Source organism: Corvus cornix, chromosome 10 (genome assembly GCF_000738735.6).
Source record: "Corvus cornix cornix isolate S_Up_H32 chromosome 10, ASM73873v5, whole genome shotgun sequence".
NCBI lineage: Eukaryota > Metazoa > Chordata > Aves > Passeriformes > Corvidae > Corvus > Corvus cornix.
In genome coordinates, this window is record NC_046340.1 from 12,476,279 (window position 1) to 12,495,506 (window position 19,228).

At 47.9% G+C, this 19,228-nt stretch overlaps 1 protein-coding gene across 2 annotated transcripts; it reads right to left on the reverse strand.

Annotated features, from left to right (window-relative positions):
* Nucleotides 1–209: 209 nt before the first annotated feature.
* GOLM2 (golgi membrane protein 2) lies at nt 210–18,868 on the reverse strand. 2 transcript variants are annotated; one of them, XM_039557441.1, is made up of 10 exons: nt 18,437–18,868; nt 12,629–12,683; nt 11,549–11,651; nt 10,419–10,509; nt 9,415–9,559; nt 9,109–9,189; nt 8,669–8,767; nt 7,881–8,054; nt 4,886–5,053; nt 210–1,432 (listed from the first exon to the last, which is right to left on the reverse strand). In XM_039557441.1, exons 1-10 carry the CDS (start codon nt 18,761–18,763, stop codon nt 1,359–1,361), a joined length of 1,317 nt encoding a protein of 438 aa, XP_039413375.1. In that variant the 5' UTR covers nt 18,764–18,868; the 3' UTR covers nt 210–1,358. The 2 variants fall into 2 exon arrangements, with proteins under 2 accessions (XP_039413375.1, XP_039413376.1); XM_039557442.1 differs by lacking the exon at nt 4,886–5,053 and having other exon boundaries at nt 18,437–18,867.
* Nucleotides 18,869–19,228: the final 360 nt, after the last annotated feature.

The window sequence follows — 19,228 nt, forward strand, 5'->3', positions numbered from 1 at the left end:
AAAAGGCAGAGAAGCTCTTTAATTTAGGGGTCTCCCCAAGCTGTGCTGTGTGATGCTGCACTACTTTGGAGAACATGGGGTTCAGCTGGAACCGGGACACAGCGCTGAGCTGGAGTTCCACTTTTTAAATGCAGAAACTGGGAGGAATTTTTTTTTTTTTTGCCATTGACACTTGAAGTAGTAATAAATTGTCTTAAAACCCCATAACATAATTGTACAAGCACTGAACTTTATTTAAGAGCTTCACTGAGCTGGCAAGGAGCAAACCTGACCCACTATTTCAGCCCAGCACCTGAGCACAGGGATGAGTTCAATCACCCTCATCAGGGCTTACAGCCTGTGTCCACAGGAGCCCTTGGGGGAGCAGGGGGGACAATCTCCTTCGTTCCCACCACTGCAGAAAAGTGGAATCATCTCCATCAATTCTGGAAGTGCTTGAACACAGAATACAGAAAAGGGTCTGACTTACAGATCTGATGGAGAAAACCAAACCATGGAATGTGGTGGGTGTTCAGGTCAAGGGATCAAACTGGAAATTAACTAGAGTGGCTGGACCTGGGATGGACACTCTGGGACAGCACACCAGCACCTACAGCATGTTTAGCTGGGTATGGGCTGGTCCTTCCATCGAGGGACACAGCTGCTGGAGATGTGCCTCTTACTGACACACTTACTCTCTTTAACACGAAGATTTCCTACAAGCTGCGAATTATTTGTATCACCTTTTAAATCAAGCTATTAGTTGCACAACTTTTTTGGGATGTATCAAATTACTCAAGTCCTACTATAGATTTCCAGCTCTAGCTACAAGATGTGGTCACTGTACAGGAGTTCAATGGGATGTGGTGCTGGGTTGCAGGAGGAAGGAGCAGTTATTGAACCATTCAGTTCCCAGTCCCTCTGACGTTCCATTCTCACCTGCTGTACAAACCCCAGCACTTGGGAGCAGCAGTTCTGCCACACAGGTGGGACTGTAGAAAAGGAGTCCTTGGCTGTACATGGCTTCCACAGCAGCTTTGTTACATCAGGTACAAACTGTACAAGTTCTCCAGGTTCCAAGTGTTCTAAATGGCAGAAACAGTTCAGCCTGTGTTTAGAGACTGGGTTTAAGGGTGGAGATTATTTCAGGTAAGGACCAGGCTGAGTAACCAGCTCCATATAACAGCAAAGATGTGGGTTTAATACAACCTACAATAGTACAAATATGTACATATGTACAGAGCGGGTCCTCTTCACCTGCTGCTGAGCACACTCGGCACTTGATCCTCAGCTTCCTTGGAAGCAGGAAACACTGGAGTAAAACAGGTTCAGTTTTGCAGCACCTCAAGTTGCTGGGTTGAGCTGTCTGTGACCGGGGCCTACAGGACCCCGTCACTGAGGCGGGACTTGCTGTAGTCCCCCAGGTCGTTCTGCAGGTCTCGCTCCTCATCATCTGCAATAACAGATTGTAATTAAGATTACAATCAAAATTCTCAGATCTGATCTGATGTGGTATCACTGAAAAAATATCAAAGTACAGTTTCCCAGGACATGCTGCTAAAGGGCACAGCACCAAGCTGGCTGGGGCTGGTGATGGGACAGAGTCAGCAGGCACAGGATGTGTGGCTGTGCTTCCAGCCCAGCGGTCAGTGCTCCAGGTGGGGATCTCTGGCTGCAGGGCAGCCCCACTTCACAGACTGCCTGACTTCAGACACTGCAACACAGTCACACCAGCTGCTGGGCTTTGAGACTGCCTATCAAGCTTTCAAACTCCCCCACTAAAACCCAACTCCTGCAGACAGTCCCATTCCCAGAGTTGACACTGTGAGGCTTCACAGAGGCTGGGAACCTCAGGGACTAGCACTGGGACCCCTTCCAGATCAAGGGCCTCCTTCCCTCAAAAAGTGAAAAAACCCTAAAACTTCCATTTGTTCCAACGAATAAGCTTCTCCTGCACCTCAGTGCTAATCCTTTATATTAGGAAAGACTCTTGTTCACAGCAAAGGAAATCCAAGTTGAGTTAATTCATCTTCCGCCGGCTGCCGAGCTGCCTGCAGCTCTCCACACCTTCACCCCAGCACCCCAGGAGCCAGGCAGGGACCTGAGGGCTGCTCCAGCAGCAAAAGGCTGGAGTTCACCTGCATGACACAGGTTTGTTCCATAAGAAAACACCACCACAGCACCAGGACATCCTGGAGTTTATTAACAGACATTTTATAAGCTGCCACCTTCAAACATCCCCTTGCCCTTCTGCAGGTGCCTGAGCAAAAGAACCAGGCTGGGTGCTGCCCTGCCCCAAGAAACATCCCCCATATTGGGTATTTTCCCTGAACAATTTCAACCTAAGCCTGCACATTCCTAGAGGCAACAGAAACCATGTGGACTCCAGTGGCTTTGTGGCACATGCCACAGGCTCTGTTCAGCCTGATGCAGACCTGGGTGATGTTTTCCTGACGGCTTTTAGGCAGAAATTCTCTCTTGTTTTTTTTCCCCTCCCTAAACAATTACAACCACCCTCCCTCCAACCCCCCAGTTCTGCCCTCTCCTGCCCTGCAGACAAATGAATATGAAGCCTGAAACAGCCACTTTTTCTGGAATACTGACCCTGGAAGCACCACTGGCCACACTTAAATCACAGCTCAAGCCAACACAATAAGCTATTAAGGAAAACCAGAACAAAGCTTGGGAAATGTGGTCTGAGGTAGTAACACACTCTGCTCAGACCATCCCTCAGGAAGAAGCTTCCAGAAGTCACCCTTTAACCTTTACCACCAGCTCTTAATCCAGTCTGTCTATACAGACACAGAGGGGTTCATCAGGAAAAGGATCTTCCCCAAGTCCAAATTCCGAGCCACCAGAGCAGGGACCTTGCAGGGACCCCACCTGGATGGGAAATGGTTTTATGGGGTCACTGTCAATCAGAGCTCTGTTTTTTCAACCACCACTCACAGTACAAGTTACACAAGCCCAATCTCTGTGGTTTAACATTTTTTCCACCACTTATAGCTGTATCACGCCCACCCTTTCCCAAGTGGCATTGGGGAATGCTGCCCATGTCACTGTAACTTCATGGCACAGCTGCTGCCCGAGCCATCAGCTCCCCTGTGAAGGCCCCCACAGCCAGGTACTCATGCTGACGAAGCAGCACAGAGCTCCAAGGGGCAACAAGAGCTGTGTGGGATGGGGACAGAGTCAGGGTGCTTCATCCCTGCACCGTGTGGCAGCCACCTACAGCCACCTGACAGGGGCAGCCAGGTGGGGGTCTGGCTCTGCTCCCAGGGAACAAGGGACAGGACAAGAGGAAACGGCCTCAAGCTGTGCCAGGGGAGGGTCACATTGGATACTGGGAACATATCTTCACAGAAAAGGTAGTCCAGAGCACCCAGGCTAACCCAGGCAGATGGCACCAGTTAGCACAGACTCAACCCCAGTTACAACCTCCAGAGCTGCATCCTGAATTACGGAATTCTGGTACGGAACTACTGCAGCGAGGAGCTGGGCAGGACCCACTGCTGACTGAGGAGAATGGAACTGAACTATGAAACCCCCACCCACAGGACTGCCAGGGCTTGCAGGGCTCAGGGACACACAGGACACCCTGCACTCTCTGTCCACAACAGCCCAGCACCATTAGGAGCATGGCTCCCATGGCCCCAGCACGGACAGAAACGCTGTCAATCACAGAATCCCAGGATGGTTTGGGTGGGAAGGGACCTTAAAGCCTATCTCATTCCACTCCCTGCCATGGGCAGGGACACTTGCTACTGGACCAGGCTGCTCTGCATCCCCCTGTGCCTTTGTGCAGCTGCCAGCCTGGATGAGCAGCTGCCAGCCCAGGGACCACCTGCCAGAAGGCCAGGTGTGACACACAAACCCCCTCTGAGTTCTGAGCACGAGGGGCACAGAACAGGCTGCAGCTGGAACAGCAGGCACTGCAGTTCGTTAGTAAGTTAATTAATTGCTACAGGTTCTGGTCCATCCTATTCTTTCACTTGTGCATGAGTTTCAAACTCCCAGCCCAGCCCAGCCTGCTGACACTGCACTTAGCTGCGTGTTCACACAATCAGCTGCTTTTTACTGGCTTTGCCGATTCATTTCGCTTAGATGCCAGTTAAATACGGTGCCTGAAAAACCTCCAGCTAAAAGCTTATTAACTTATATAACTCAGTATGAGGGTCAAAATCAGGGAGCCTGTAGGATTTTTGTCCCATTTCCTATTTTTTTTTTCCCCTCTTTATTTTACGCTTTCATTTAACTGGAAATATTCTCTATGTTTACACAACATTCTCGCCCTACAGACATGCAGGCCTGTCACAAATATCCCCAAAAGCTGGATGGAGAAGGCAGACAAGGCAGGCAGAGGCAAGCGAGGGAGCTACATGCAGGACAGGGAATGGCCATGCACACACAGGTGTTAGGCAGCACTGGATCAGGAGCTCCGAGGTGGGTTAGCAGGAACACCACAAGCCTGTTGAATCTGTGTATAATGCACAAAAGTTACACCTGGAATCACCACCTGAGGCCTCACTGCACACCAGCTCCAGGCAGGTGTGACAAGAGCAGGAGTCAAACCACTATATTCCTCTATTTGACAATTTAGGAATGTCAAGGCCCAAAGCCCTCCCAGCAAGGGGCCAGAGCTGGGGGTTTGGGTAAAACCATGTTTAGAATTTAGAGTCTTGCTTTTCCTAGCAGGAACCATACACAACTGCAGTGAGGTGCCAAAACCCTCTCACTCAAGGCTGTTGCATTGTTGCTGTCCCACAGAGAGTGAGACCAAATTTCAAGCTTGTTTGTGCTGTCTGAGCAATTTGTCATCAGCTAAACCAGCAAGGCTTTACACAAATTCAACAAGTAACTCAGCATGGATTTATCACAATGGGATGGAGGTAAGGCCCAAGCTCACCTTGGACGTCTTCTTCTCCACCATCACCATCCTCTTCCTCATTGTAAGCCAGCTCGGCCTGTTTGTCTGCCTCATACTCACCCACGTTCCCATCATCCCCATTATAATCTGCCAGTTTAGAACCCTGCTGCGGGTCCACAGGGGATTCATTCTCATCAAAGAACCGGCCTGTGGAGTAGGAAAGGAGTGAGTCAGCAGCAGAGAGGAAAGAAACAGGAAGATCCTACATGAGAGCAGATCGCAGGTGGAGGCAGTCGGGGTCTGTGGTAGTTCCAGCTGGAGAGAAAGGGGGGAGAAGGGAGAGGGCTTGGGCAGGGGTTGAAGGAGGCTTGTGGAGCACCTCCATGCAGGAATGATGTGCTCTGTCACCCAGCACTTGACCTCGTGACGCCTGACTGTCCCACACTCCTCTCTCCACCGGCAAGGGCTGGAGTGAGCACCCAAACAGCTCCACCTTGGATTGCCCACAGGCACCAACACAAGATTTCTCTAAAAGCACAAGAGCACTCACTCAGTGGAAGGGTTAGTATCCACTTTTCCTGAGGCCTGGCATTTTGCACACCCTGGCACACCCTGGAGTAATCCAACGCTGTCCTGGTGCCTGGCACTGCCTGCAGAGGGTGCCCTGCTGGCACAGGAGGGAGCCCAGCACAGGCCTGCCCTTGCCTCTCAGCTTGGAAACTCATCCAGCTGGCTTTACACTCTGCTTTCCTATTAAGTTTTAACAGTTTTCAAAATGTCCCAAATCCAGTATTTTCATCTCCCAACAAAAAATTAAGAATGGTTTCATATCCTGAAACAATGCACAAGAAAACAGGAATTAGCTGGATATATGGAATGAGCAGACAATCACCCAGGCACACAGTGAGAGATTACTGGTGTGATGTCAGCTCAGAGCTGGTGTTTAATGGGATACAGGGAGACCTCTTCCAGCCCAGTCCTTGAGGGAAGCAGCTCTGAGTCTGCAGAGGTCACTGGCCTGGAAGGTTGTGTATAAATGAAAAAACTGGGATTAAAGTGTGATACAATCCTTACACACTGGGCACCAAGGCTGCTGGGGCAGGTGGTGATTCCCAGTGCAAGCAACTAATGGAGAAGTAAACCTGGAGAATGATTTCAACATCAGGATTAAAAATGGACAGATGTAAAAGTGAAATTATTTCCTAAAACAATGCATGTATAAAAACCAGGACAGAAGCAGTACCATGGTGCTTCTCTGTATGGGGGGGAAAGCACCAGAATCACACCTAGTGCAGCTCAAATGTACAGAACACCAGTTTCAGGTATTTTCTTAAAACAAGCATGAAAAAACCCCACGATCAGTTTAGAACTCCAAAGTCCCATACATTATTCATTGCCTGTTCATGTCTTATTGAGTGATCCTGGCTACTACTGTTGGTATTTTTGACACTGCATTATATACAAAACCCAGATAGGACAGTGGGATTTGCACATGTTAAACCCAAAGTGAGCCATGGAAGACAACGGCGTGTACCCAACTTCCAGCAAAAACAGCCTGTGGCTAGCCAGAGATACTGTGACAAACAAGCACTGAATGAATTGAAGTTGACAGAAGGAAAGGGTAAAGTATGATGAAGAGATCTGAGGAAATGCAGCAGGCCCACACAGGCTACAGACTGAGCTCAGGGACCACAGACAGTCTGGCGAGCCCATCCTGTCCCAGCCCCAGCCAGGGCAGGGACACCTTCCACTGTCCCAGCCTGCCCCAAGCCCCGTCCAGCCTGGCCTTGGACACTTCCAGGGATCCAGGGGCAGCCACAGCTGCTCTGGGCACCCTGTGCCAGGGCCTCCCCACCCTCACAGGGAACAATTCCTTCCCCATATCCCATCTATCCCTGCCCTCTGGCAGTGGGAAGCCATTCCCCCTTGTCCTATCACTCCAGGACCTTGTCCCAAGTCCCTCTCCAGCTCTCTTGGAGTTCCTTTAGGGACTCTAAGGTCTCCCCAGACTCGTCTCTCCTCCAGGCTGAACAGTTCCACTCTGCACCCTCTGCTTCAAAGCCCTCAGTTGCCAACACCCAGCCAGGCACTTGCCCATGGTGGGAGCTGCAGAGCTGGGCCAGAGCTGGGCTCTTCCATACCAGGGGTGAGTTTGTCACCAACGGACCTTTCTGAACATCTGTCCTGACCATCAGGACAGAAACCTTACACAAACCTGGATTAGCTATTCCTTTCGTGATAAAGTCTCTCCCTCATTGCACAATTAAAACATACAATAGGAGTTATTCCAAATATGAAGAAGCAAAGAGAACAGAATAATTGGGGCCAATTCCTGACTCTCAGGTACCCCCTCACAGCCTACAATGGAGACATTTCCTTCCCAGCTCCTGCCTACACAACTATGCCCCCATCATTTAATCCGTGACCAGGGAAGAGAGACAATGCATTAACAAACCCAACAACTGAACCATTAAAAAAACTAACAACTGAAATGAGAAGCCTTCTCACTCCAGAAGTTTCTTCCAGAAGCTCCTTTGATAAAATAATGAGCCTTGCACACCTCAGGGTACACAGAGTGGAAGCCAGGCCTGCCCAGTTTCCGTGACAATTTGTAATATGCTTGTCCCTGCTCCATCACAAAGTTCCACGAGTGATATTAAAACAACCAAAGTTTTCTCAGTTTTGGCTGAATTCTTACAATATTGTCCAAAAAGTGTATTGAAGTCAAGCAATAAAGTAACTCAGCATCCTGCATGTATCAAAGTTCTGGCTTAACCAATTTAACTGTGCAGTAATTTCCAAAAGCATCTTAAATTCTGACAAGGAAATAATTTTTTAAAATAACTGAATATACATGTGGAAAATAACACATTAAAGCATATCTTTTACCCAGGAACACATTATATTCATTCTCAGGCTCCCTCTCCAAAGCCACCAGCTGCAATGGTCTCTATTTTCCAGACAGGCACTTACACAGATAAAAAATGAATGGATTTTTTTAATATATTGAAGTGTGTGACATTGGCCAACTTACTTTGCTTAATCTTCTGCAAGTCACTAACTCGGCTCTTTGGGATTTTTATCTGGTCTGGCTCAATTTTGTGGTCTTTCTGGGTTTCCACATTTTCTTCAAAATTCAAGTGCTGGAGAGGATTTGGAGGGATCTGCTTGGCAATGTCGGCATTTCCATCACTGTCACTGGGCAAACCTACAACATTAAAATGTGAAGTTATACTCAGAATTTTAGCAGGACAGGATTGGAACAAGCCACCTGCAGTGCAGGTATAACATGATATTTCTCTGACATTAAAGTGACTTGATCTGCAAGCATTGAGTTTATTTTCTTTGGGTTTGTCTCTTTTCTAACTGCAATTCTTCCAAACCCTTTCACTGCAGGACTTTTAAGTTCTCACATCCTAAACCTTTCCCACGTCACCCTCAAGTAAGCTGTTCCCAGGGACAGGAGGACACCGAGCAGGCAACAGGAACATCTGACTGTGGCTACCAAGAGATCAACAACCAACTCCTGAGGGGGTGGTGCAGCCCTAATTAGTACTCTAAGGAGCAACACTCATTTCAGTTACTCTGTCCACTGGAGGCATCCTGAAGCACTTATCCTTGAAATTTCTAACTCAAATTTAGCTGTGATTGGTCAAAAGGCTCAGAAATTATTGGTGTGGAGGGTACAAGAAGAGATCATACAACAGCAGCCCAAGTGTCTCAGCCAGGTAAGAACACAACCTTGGATCCTGCAGAAATTTATCCTTGGTTTTCTTCTTGTAACCAAAATATTGCCTCGTCACCTGCTAACAGGAATTTTACCTGGTGCCAGGTTTGGAGCATGGGGCTGCTCAGTTGGAAGATTCATAACAGACTGATGACCTTCACTTTTAGGAGCTGAAATAAGCGGCTTCTTTAAAGCTAAAAAAAAAAGTCACAGGGACAAAAGCATTAACATAAAACAAACACACTATTTACCTGGTCTTGCTCTAACAGTCCTGTAAATTTCTGGTTTTTTATAGTTTCCTTAATGAAAATATAAAAGACAAGATTTCAGGAGGGGCATTATCCAAACCATTCCATTTTGGGAATTCAAACCTCTAAAGCACAGTAGAAATGGTCTGATTTTACACCCCACTTGAATTTTATTACCACGGAGAGATTTTAAAAGTCTGCAGTCACTATGAACCACATGGTGTTCACACACAACATCTACATCACCAAGACCCAAATGTGAAAGAATGAAGAGTATTTCTCCTAACCAGTGGGAGTATCTTCAGCTTTAGCAGGGTCATTATCTTCTATTTCAGGCATGCCTGCGTCTCCTCCGGGTTTGATTTTCTCTGCAAGACAAGAAAAGGATATTCTGCCTTACTAACCCTTCAGCCTGAACAGTGAATTTCCCTCTTGTGGAAGGCTCAAACTTAGAACAATCACTGCAGCTAATCAAGTTATCCGAGCCAAACAATTCCTTCTTCTACTTCAGAGAAATGCACAGTCTGGAGGCTGGCAAAGGATGCAACACAGCTGGCCCATTCTCTACCAGAAAAGCCCAAAAAAGGAAATACCTTTTCCATTTGCAACATGTTCTGAAGGGTCCTCATTCTTCACTGTGTCTTTATCTTCCACCTCTGCAGCAGTCTCAGGTATTGCCTGGTCACCATTGCTGGGACTGACTGCAGTGTCTTTACTGGACTGAAGTTTTTGTGTGGCCTGTTAGAACAAATAACAAGACAACATTAAACACTTCCCTGGAAATTACAAAACAAACGCCCTCAAATTCAAGATTACTTTGGGTAAGCAAAATTGCATTTATGAATTCAATGATCACCAAAGCAAAGAGCAGAGCCCTCTATGTACAAAGCTGGACCCTGGGGCTCTGGAAACACAACTGGACAGAAAATGTTCAATACAGCACAGCTGCAGGACATTTCTACTGCCATACAGAGGTGTTAAGTACAACACAAACAGGTTAAGGTAACATCAACCTTAAGCCTCAGGTCAGAGCCTTGAAACAATTCTAGACTGTAAGAGAAGATGTGACAAACTTGCTCTCAGTCTGCCCTATTATTTGAGATGTTTATAGATGAAGTCAAGAAACAAAATTTTAAGCATCTGTTTGCAGCAAAGAGGCCCAAATTCTACTGGAAGCCTGTTTCATGCAATCACACTCTTGATACCGTTCCAATACCATCACAATTTGCATCACATTAGCACCTCGAGGCCTCGGCAGAGCTCAGGCTCCCTCTGCAATAACCTGTGTAAGGCTCTGACAACACAGATCCCACCCTGGAGAGCTGAACAGCAATGTCCATGTTACAGACAAGAACTGAAATCCTCAGCAATGACATCATGGAGGAAGGCTGGAGCAGAACAAAGAATTTGGCCTCAGCTTGGAGCTCGGTCCACCGGGTGAGACAATAGGCAGATTTCTTACCTTAACACCCACTTAGGTGTATCAGGGGGATACCGAACACAAAGTTAGGGAAGAAATGTCCCAGCCCTCCACATCTCTGAAGCAAACAGCAAGCTTTGGGCTCTTCTCATTCAACACACACTTTCTTGGCATTACCTTTTGTTCCCGTGCAATTTGGTCCATTAATTTCTTGATGCTCTCTTCATGCTGCAGTCTCATTTCCTTGATCTGCTGCCCACACTGCAGGCTTGAGGAGAAACACACCATTAGTTACACTTCATTTGTTGGATCTGCTCTCCCACAAATAAAGTAAGGGAAAAAATATGAAGTGGCACAAAAAGCCAAACCTGAGATATAACTAGAGTAGTCTGCCCAAAAAGCCTGGTCCTGGCATGTATGTGGAGTGGGAATGGACTGAATACAGAAGGAAAGCAGAACCGGAAAAAATAGGCACAGAGCAGAAAAAACAGTAAAATAAAGAGAACAGCCTTGAATATACTTCCTCCAGAAGCTGGAATGCAACCAAAAGGTCAATGTCCAGAGTTAATCTGTCTGCAAATATTAATTCCACTGGGAAGGCAACGTGTCTCCCCTGGCTGTCAACGGAGAAGGTGCACAACTGCCGCTATCAGTTACTGCTCCCAACTCAAATAACATGATCTGAATACACAGCCAGGTGTTCCAACTTCCTCAACATGCCATGACATCAGCCCAATCACCAAAAGTCCCATGTCCCACAAATGCTCAACATAGCACAGAAACACTTCGTGTGTGTAAAAGTTTCAAACACTTTATCAAGTGTTAAGTCCTCCTCACTCCTCAAAGCTCCAGGAGTATTTGTTCTCCCTGTTTCTCTATCATCAACTTAAAAGGCTGAAGTCAACTTAAAATTTCGATCTACACAAGGTGCTTTCAGCTTCAGTAGAAACAAATGAAATTACACTACTAGAAAGGCAGCAATTAACAACGCTGGTGACACAGGATTGTGTCCTTTAAACTTTCACGTGTCAGTGAACTAAATCTCCATGTTATAAAAAATACATTGACTTAAAAATGCAGAACAATTCCACTAAGTCAAGATTTTCCTTAGCTCCTATCTCATGTTGGGAGAAGGACTACAACACCACAAAGAACTTGAAAGTCAAACAGTCAGCTCAGGTGCATTGCCAAGTGAGCACACTCGTGTTTGAGGATTAGCAGACATGAGATTAATTAGCACTGTTTAGTAAATACAGGTCCCCATCACACGCACCAACCTGCAGTTACCAACACTCCTGAGGACATACCTGTCATATTCCAGCCTCCTTGTCAGGTACGTGTTGTTCTTCTTGTACTCATGCAGCTGATCCTCCTGGCGGATGAATTCCTGCCGTAACTCTGCCAGTTGTTCTAGGCCAAAAAAGCAAAAATCAACATGAATACAGAAAGAAAACAAAAAATGCCCCATGGGAGATACAATTTCCAATATTGCTAAAGAAGTATCAAATTGCTCAAGTTTCATGTCCAGGCATACTTTAAAGATTCTTAAAACAATTTGAAGAAGATGCCACTTTACTCATGTATGCCAGATGGCAGCATGAATTAGAGACAAATTCTTCTGATGCTATGCCAATCCCCCTAAATGTTTCTGTACCTTTGCATTCAGAAGCCTTGCACAATGCTTTTTCACGTATCTGTTGGAAATCTCCATAATTTCCTGAAAGATTCTGTCACTCTGAGTAACATGGAAGCGCTGCCAGGTTACTCCAGGCAGGATGCTCAAACACTGTTTGTCTGCAGTAAGTGTACAAAAGGAGGCACCTTCCTGCTATCCATAAAGCCAACACGGATTTTCCGTCTTCACAGCTGCTCTAGTTCTCCCTGTTCTTCAGCCTACAAATAATGAAGCTCCCTACTACTTTAAGCCGCAGCTACATGGATACAGGCAGAAACCGTGTGTGTTGTATGCAGGCATGTTCACATCCGAGCACGTTCCGGCTCACTCTGAAGTACCCTGAATACAGCAACACCACAGGCATTATAATCATGTCTGTGCAGAACTTCAGAGATGTTTCCTGGACCTTTTCTAACCCAGCATAACCATCACAGTGTTTCTGACCGGACTCTACTAAACTGTGTATTTGCCCATGAAAATGATTCTACTGTCTTGTAACTCAGCAGTGCCAGAATACACGTTCTTTCTGCAGCAAAGTAAGTGAGAGCCAACTCTGCACTTACCCACACCAGGTAACAAATACAATGAGATTTCACATTGTGAGATGTTCCAGCATCACCAGATCCTTCATTTAAACTGCATTCTGCAGCACCTGGGCAGTTAAAATGCACAACTTCAGCCTGCCAAATAAGTTTGGCCATGAATCCCTTACCCTTTAGCCGATGTATGTCTGCCATCTGATAGGAGATGTTGTTTTGCAGCTTCATCTGGAAGGAAGAAAAAGTTGGATAAATACAGGTGACCAGCAGGCTGGGGAGGGATGGTTTGGGCTGTGAAGACTCAGGTGTGTCTGTTTGCTTTGTAAAGCCAACTTATGGACAGGATTATCAGAGTGATGTGCACAAAGTTCCTGTAAATCTAAGAAATGTGTATTTAGTGATCTGTAAATGACATCACCAAACTAAACACTGTATTCAGGCTTTGCTAGCAGTGGCTTCAATTTTAATTCCAGAACATAGTTAGATCAAAAAAATAGATTGCCTGGACTAAAATAAACATGCTGCATCAGGATACTGCAAGAGGGACTGTAAACAGGCAATGTTAAAGCACAGGTGGATAAAAATAAACACAGCATCCACAGCAAAACCAACTGTTACCTAAGGTATATGATATAATAGAATAGTTATATTTAAATAAATCTTTTATGTGTTGCTATCTAACATCCTAACACACATTTTATTTTGAGAGGGAATCTCACATCAGTAAACTTCTACAACAGCTTTTGGCATTTTTAGTAAGGAAAGAAATAGTTACAATAAGTAAGACGTGCATGTACACAAAGTCCTGAAGTAAAGATGCTTTGTTCTGTAATTACATAAAGACAAAAACCAGCAGGAACAAAGAGAAGATTCACGTGTGGAATATTCTAAGAAACGGGGTAAAAATCTTCACCCTGCCCCCAGGCACCTCAGGTGCTGTTTTTTCTTGCAGTTTCATGGTAGTACAAAGGGCACCTGCAGGAAGGTGCTGAGCAGGGCTGTCACGTGTAGATGACAAGGTCAGCATCACCTCTGGGAACAGCACACTGCAGTGCCAGCACAGCCACTTGGCCAGGACGTGCTGGGACACACACGGGGACACGCCTGGACACAGGGGCTGTTTCAGTTCCCCCCCAAGTCCCTGAAGTGTCTACATCAGTCACCTCCATTTCCTGTCAAAAAAACCCAAAACACATCTGCCCTGCCTCTAGGACTTCCTCCTCCTACCCGTGCCTTCCCTTCTATCAAATTATTCATTCTTTAAATATATTTCCCATTGTGTTTTTGTTGTTACAAGAGGCACTCTGACCGGGCTGATCCATTTGTCCCATATGGATACGATCAGGCATTCCTGACTACAGACTCCAGCCATGCAGGAACTGCAGGGATGGTGCTTTTCTGCAGCACACAGTGTACACAGGGCACGCATCCGACAGCTCCTGGCACACAACAGAGGTTCCTTGGGCAGCAGAGTTTTTGTGCCAGCCAGCAGGATCCTGGCTATCCCTGGCACCAGAGCACTGCAGGATCCTGGTTGATCCCTGGAGCAGGGCATGCAGGAGTGCAGGCAAATCCTGACCCATGCCCAGAACAGAAGTCAAGAGGGTTCTAGGGCCTGGAGAGGCACCACTATGGCCCCCACTATGGCAGGACACAGCACTACTTCACAAGGCTTTTCCCAAAAAAAAGAAAGCAAGCAGAACTGAAAAATTAGGGACAGAGCAAAAAAAACCCAGTAAAATAAACAAAACGGCCTTGAGCATATTTCCTCCAAATCCTGGAACATAACTGAAAAGTCCAGCTCCACAGTTAATCTGTCAGCATTTATTAATTCCACCAGGAATGTGATCTTTAGGTAACCTGAGCCCTCTGACCACAGTGCTCAGAAACAGGGACAAAATTACTCCCCACAGGGACACTCAAGGAGCCTCCTGGCATGTCAAAGCCACGTTTGCCTCATGCTCTGCCCACCGAGGCATTCAAGGCCCCCTTACAGGATGCACAAAGCAACATCCCATCAGTGACAGCCCGGGTAGGACTTGCAGAGCTTCACTTCAAAAGCACAACTGGCCCTGCAGTGGGGACACACAAGGAAGCAGAAAACACAAATCACCACCAAGCCTCTCCATCCACTGGGCACTCACCATGCCAGCTCCTCCTCCAACGACCTGGGACAGGAGAGCAGGTACACACATTAATTTGTTGTGTTAATGAACAAGTATCTCCCCCTATTTTGCAAAACCACAGGCAATAACCACATTTTCCTGTCTTCCATTCTAATGCAGTTGTTTCCCAGAACCCAATAAACCTACAAACAAAGGAGATCCTGGGAAGTATCAGGGTCTGTTTTCAGACCCTCCTCTATGAGAATTCCTCACACACAAACCCTTCCCACTGGCTCCTGCTCATCCCATAACCATGTGCCTGGCTGGAGGAGGGCTGCTGTCTGTGAGCAGGAGCTGCATAGGAACATGCAGCACTTTTATCACACAAGCTTTCCTTTTGATGATTTTGAGTTTCAGAGAAGTGACAGAATTTATATCCAAACCAGCTCAGCTGACAGCAAATGTCCCTCATCTGAAGGATAGAAAGGGAAGAAGCTTTTTTATGATTCATGGGATCTGTTCCACCTACACATGCAAAACCCACACTTCACGAGCCATGGCGCAGGTCCAGTTCTTCCTAGGCCACGTCCTCCTCTGGTCTAGACCTGTTTGCATTGCTGAGCTCTCAGGGGCTCCTCAGGGCCTTTCCAAGCACTTGGGATGGAGAAAATAAACCCTCTGTAGCCCAATGAGCCCTGCACAGGAAAAACCACCAGAAATCCTGTGCATGGACATGTGGCAACCCTCCAGTGCTATCTGAGTTGTGAGTCTTGCCATGTAACAACTCCACATTGCTGCTGTCAAGCTACAGCTTTGCAAACTGGGGAGTTACCAAGTTTTGGCAACAAAGAACAGACCTAGCTGCTCCTGGGGATGTTTGACTTAACAGCTTCATCCCAAGCATTTCTGGGCAGGGCTGTGTTCCACACCCAGCATGGCCAGCAGCAGGTATGGAATGAGAGGTGCTCCCTGCACACTGGGCGCCTGCCACCTGGAAGCTCTCCACCACAGATTCCTGCCAGTCACACATTTTATTGCGCTTATTGCAAATGGATATGCAAAGCAATGGAAAAACCCCAAAACCTAATGGCATGCTGCAAAAACCCCGTGGAATACTGAGGAAGCTGATGCTACCTGTGCATGCAGCACCTGCCCAAATTCCAGGGTAGGCATTACCCCTGTTCGCCTCTCACAGGGAGCTCCAAAAGAGACCTCCTTGTTTGTTCCAAGGTCCAACAGACCCTCAGGAGCTCACCACAAGAGAGAAGAATTCCCAAGAATTCATGCTTTTGCTGTTTCTTTTTAAACACAAGACACTGGGTCACACTCCCATATTTGCTCTCAAGAGCAAACACCACCGTGGTGCAGTGTGACAGGCTCGTTCCACGAGCAGGGGACAGAGGGGAGAGCCAAGGGTTTGGCCTTGACTCCAGAGATCCCTGAGCCAAGAGGAAACTGCTGCAGAGACTGGAGCTGCCTCAGCACTGGGAAAGGCACTTGATTTATGCAACCACAAGGCAAAGGACCTCAGCTGAGGACAAAGGAGCACAAAGCAGAACTGACACTGAGAAGCACCAGAGCAGAATCTTCAAATGAGTTTTCCTTAAAACAAGCCTGAATTTGTTGTGATCACTTGATACCAATGTTGGGGTTTTATTTCAGCTCCTGCATTTCACAAATGGACTAAGATCACAGGTTACGAGCAGTTTGGTCAGACAGACTTGCCAAATTCTATTTTGAGAGGAAAAAAATGATCACTCAAGCCTTTTTTGGTCAGACACTTTATATTTACTACTGTTTCCTTATGACAGACTTTCATTCTCTAAAACAAAGTTTTATTCTCTACTCTCAGAGAAGTAATAGTCACTTAAGTAAAGTCACTTAAAAGGTTTTAGAAAAAAAATAAACACTGTTGCCACTGAGAAAAGACAGTGGCTCACATGGGAGGAAAAATGGCCAGCTACTGTTTTTTGATAAAATCCTGCTATTCTGGACTCTTCGGGCACTCTGAACATTTTGAAAGAGGATGTTAAAAAGCTACAAGCTCTCACGGCCTTAACTGGCAGCTTCTGGAACAAAGAAGGAAGACACACAGCACACACTGCAGGCAATTAACACTAAATTTAATTTGGGATGTTTACTAGGCACGTTTCTCTCGCTGCCCTTCTGCTCTGCCCTGTGCAGTGTCACACTCAGAGCATCCAAACCCCAGGCAGATCTCTGGGAACACGACAGTGGCGGGCAGGCAGGGGCAGCCAGCAGCACCTGTTTGTACCCCATGCATCCGAGTGGGCCCTGGCTCCAGTAACCCAGTGCTGCACCCCCCAGCTTAGACCTACATCTTCTCCCCCAGTGTCCTACAAGAACACATCACAGATTTCCAAAAAAATACAAATTTATTGCATTAAAAGCACACCTTGCCATGCAGCCCAGTAATGGATCACAGAATCCCTGAGGCTGGAAAAGCCTCCCCTGAACACTGAGTCCTACTTGTGCCCCATCCCCACCTTGTCCCCAGCCCAGAGCACTGAGTGCCGTGTCCCGGCCTTCCGTGGACACCTCCAGGAGTGGGGACTCCACCAGCTCCCTGGGCAGTTCCAATGCCTGACCACCCCTTCCAGGAAGAAACCCTTCATGAATTGTGCCTGATAGCTTACCTGAATCCTGCCAGTAGAGTTTTACACCCATAGGCAGTTACACTAACACACCAGACAAGCTGACTGCCCTTTTGCAGACAGAAGGGGAAGTGTCTTGGCTAAACCCCAACTGCTTTAGAATCACTGAATCATTGAGGCTGGGAAACACCTTTAAGATCATGAAGTCCACGTCATATCCAACTGGACTTTTTACTGCAATCTAAGGAAAAATAAAAATTAAAAATATGTTTGCTGAACACACAAAGGGCTTAATTGTAATGGTTCAGTAGGAAACTTTAATACAAACTTAATCAGTTTGAGGGAGTCTAATTCTGGAATGGGACATGTACATATTCAGCCTTTTCTGTGACAACTAAATGCATTTTCTGAGGCTGCTCATCCAATGTGTGATAAGAAAGGACCAGAAAAACAAACCTAGCCAGCAATTACCCTGGAGAGTGTGACATTTCCATAAATCCCACTGTGAGAACAGTGTTCAACGAGCAGAGTGATGACCTGCATGCAAATATACCCCACACGCCCCCTGAGCAGGACTTGTGTGCTGAGCCCCGTGAACTTCCCAGTTCAGGACGGTTATGAAAGCACAACAGTGAAAGCTGAGGCGTTCACTCATCTTCCACAACAAAAGAAATCCCCAGGCCACCCCCACTGAAAGGGCTAGCTGAATTTTCTATTAGCTTGGCTTCTCCAAGCCAAGGAAAATGACACGTTAGTCAGCAGCAGGGTTCTTTGTTTTTTTTTTTTTCCCCAAGTACACGCTGGCAGCATAAAAATCAGTGTGCTGTACCAGGCATTCCAAGAGGCAAGCTCAGGGTGCTACTGAACACCACACTGGTTTCATTTCCCTCGAAACTGTAGTTTTACGATTGTGTCTGGTTTCTTGAATGATCACAAAAGATCAGATATTCTCAGCAGAGACAGAAAGCTAAAAAACAGTAAGTAAATTTGAAACAGCCGCCTGGAAACGAGCGATCTCTCGGGATTTCATTGTTCACTCACACACACACACACTGGACATCTTCAGCTCTTTCTGGGGACGTTTTCAGAAATCAGAGTTCGCTGCAGCTGTCCCAGCAGCACCAAACCTGCGCCTCGGGGCCTTGATTCACTCCGGGGCTGCAGAGGCTGCGGGGACACCTTGGGCAGGCGAGGACTAACAGTGACCCGGACTGAGCCTCCCCGCAGGGTACCGGGACCCCCCGCCGCCCCCTCCCCTTACCTTGCCATCCTCGCACCTCTTCACCTGGCCGTCCCTGGCCTGCAGTTGGCTGCTCAGGTGGCTGTAGTCCGCCTCCTTCTGCTCCAGTTGCTTCCTGTGCGAGTCCACCTTGCCCAGGAGGTCCGAGTTCCGCCGCTCCAGGCGGCCCCGCGCCACCTCGGTGCGCTGGGCCTGGCTCTGCAGCTCGGCCAGCTCCTCCCGCAGCAGGGCCTGGCGGGACGCCGCGTTCCAGCAATGGAAGGCGAGCACGGCGATCACCGCCAGCAGCGCCACGAGCACCAGCGAGGGCAGGCGGCCGCCCCGGCGGTTCGCCCCGAATCCCACCATGGGGGAGGCCGAGGGCGGGGGCTTCAGGGGCAGCGGGGAAGGCGCTCAGGGGAGCCCTGAGGGTGCGGGGGGATGTAAGGGGAAGGGGTATCCTGAGGGGGGAAGAGGAAATGAGCCGGGGGGGACTGAGGGGTCGGGGGGGGGGGGGAAGGTGGGGGGCTGCGGGAAGGGAAGAGGCCCTGTGAACGGCGGGCTAGGAGGGCTGGGAGAGAACGGCGGGAGGAAAGACCCCGAGGGGAGCAGGCGGTGCCCAGCAGGGCTACGACGGTCCCAGCCGAGCAGCCGCCGCCGGGCCGTGAGGGACCGGCCGAGCCGCCACCGCGGCGCCCCGCCCGCTGCCCGCCCCTTGCGCCTTTCGCGAGAGCAGTGCACGGAGCTCTCGCGAGAGCCGCGTCCCGCCTGCCCTGAGGCGACTTGTGGCGAGCGGGAGGGTGGGCGGACGGCACGGGCGGGAGGGGAGCGTGA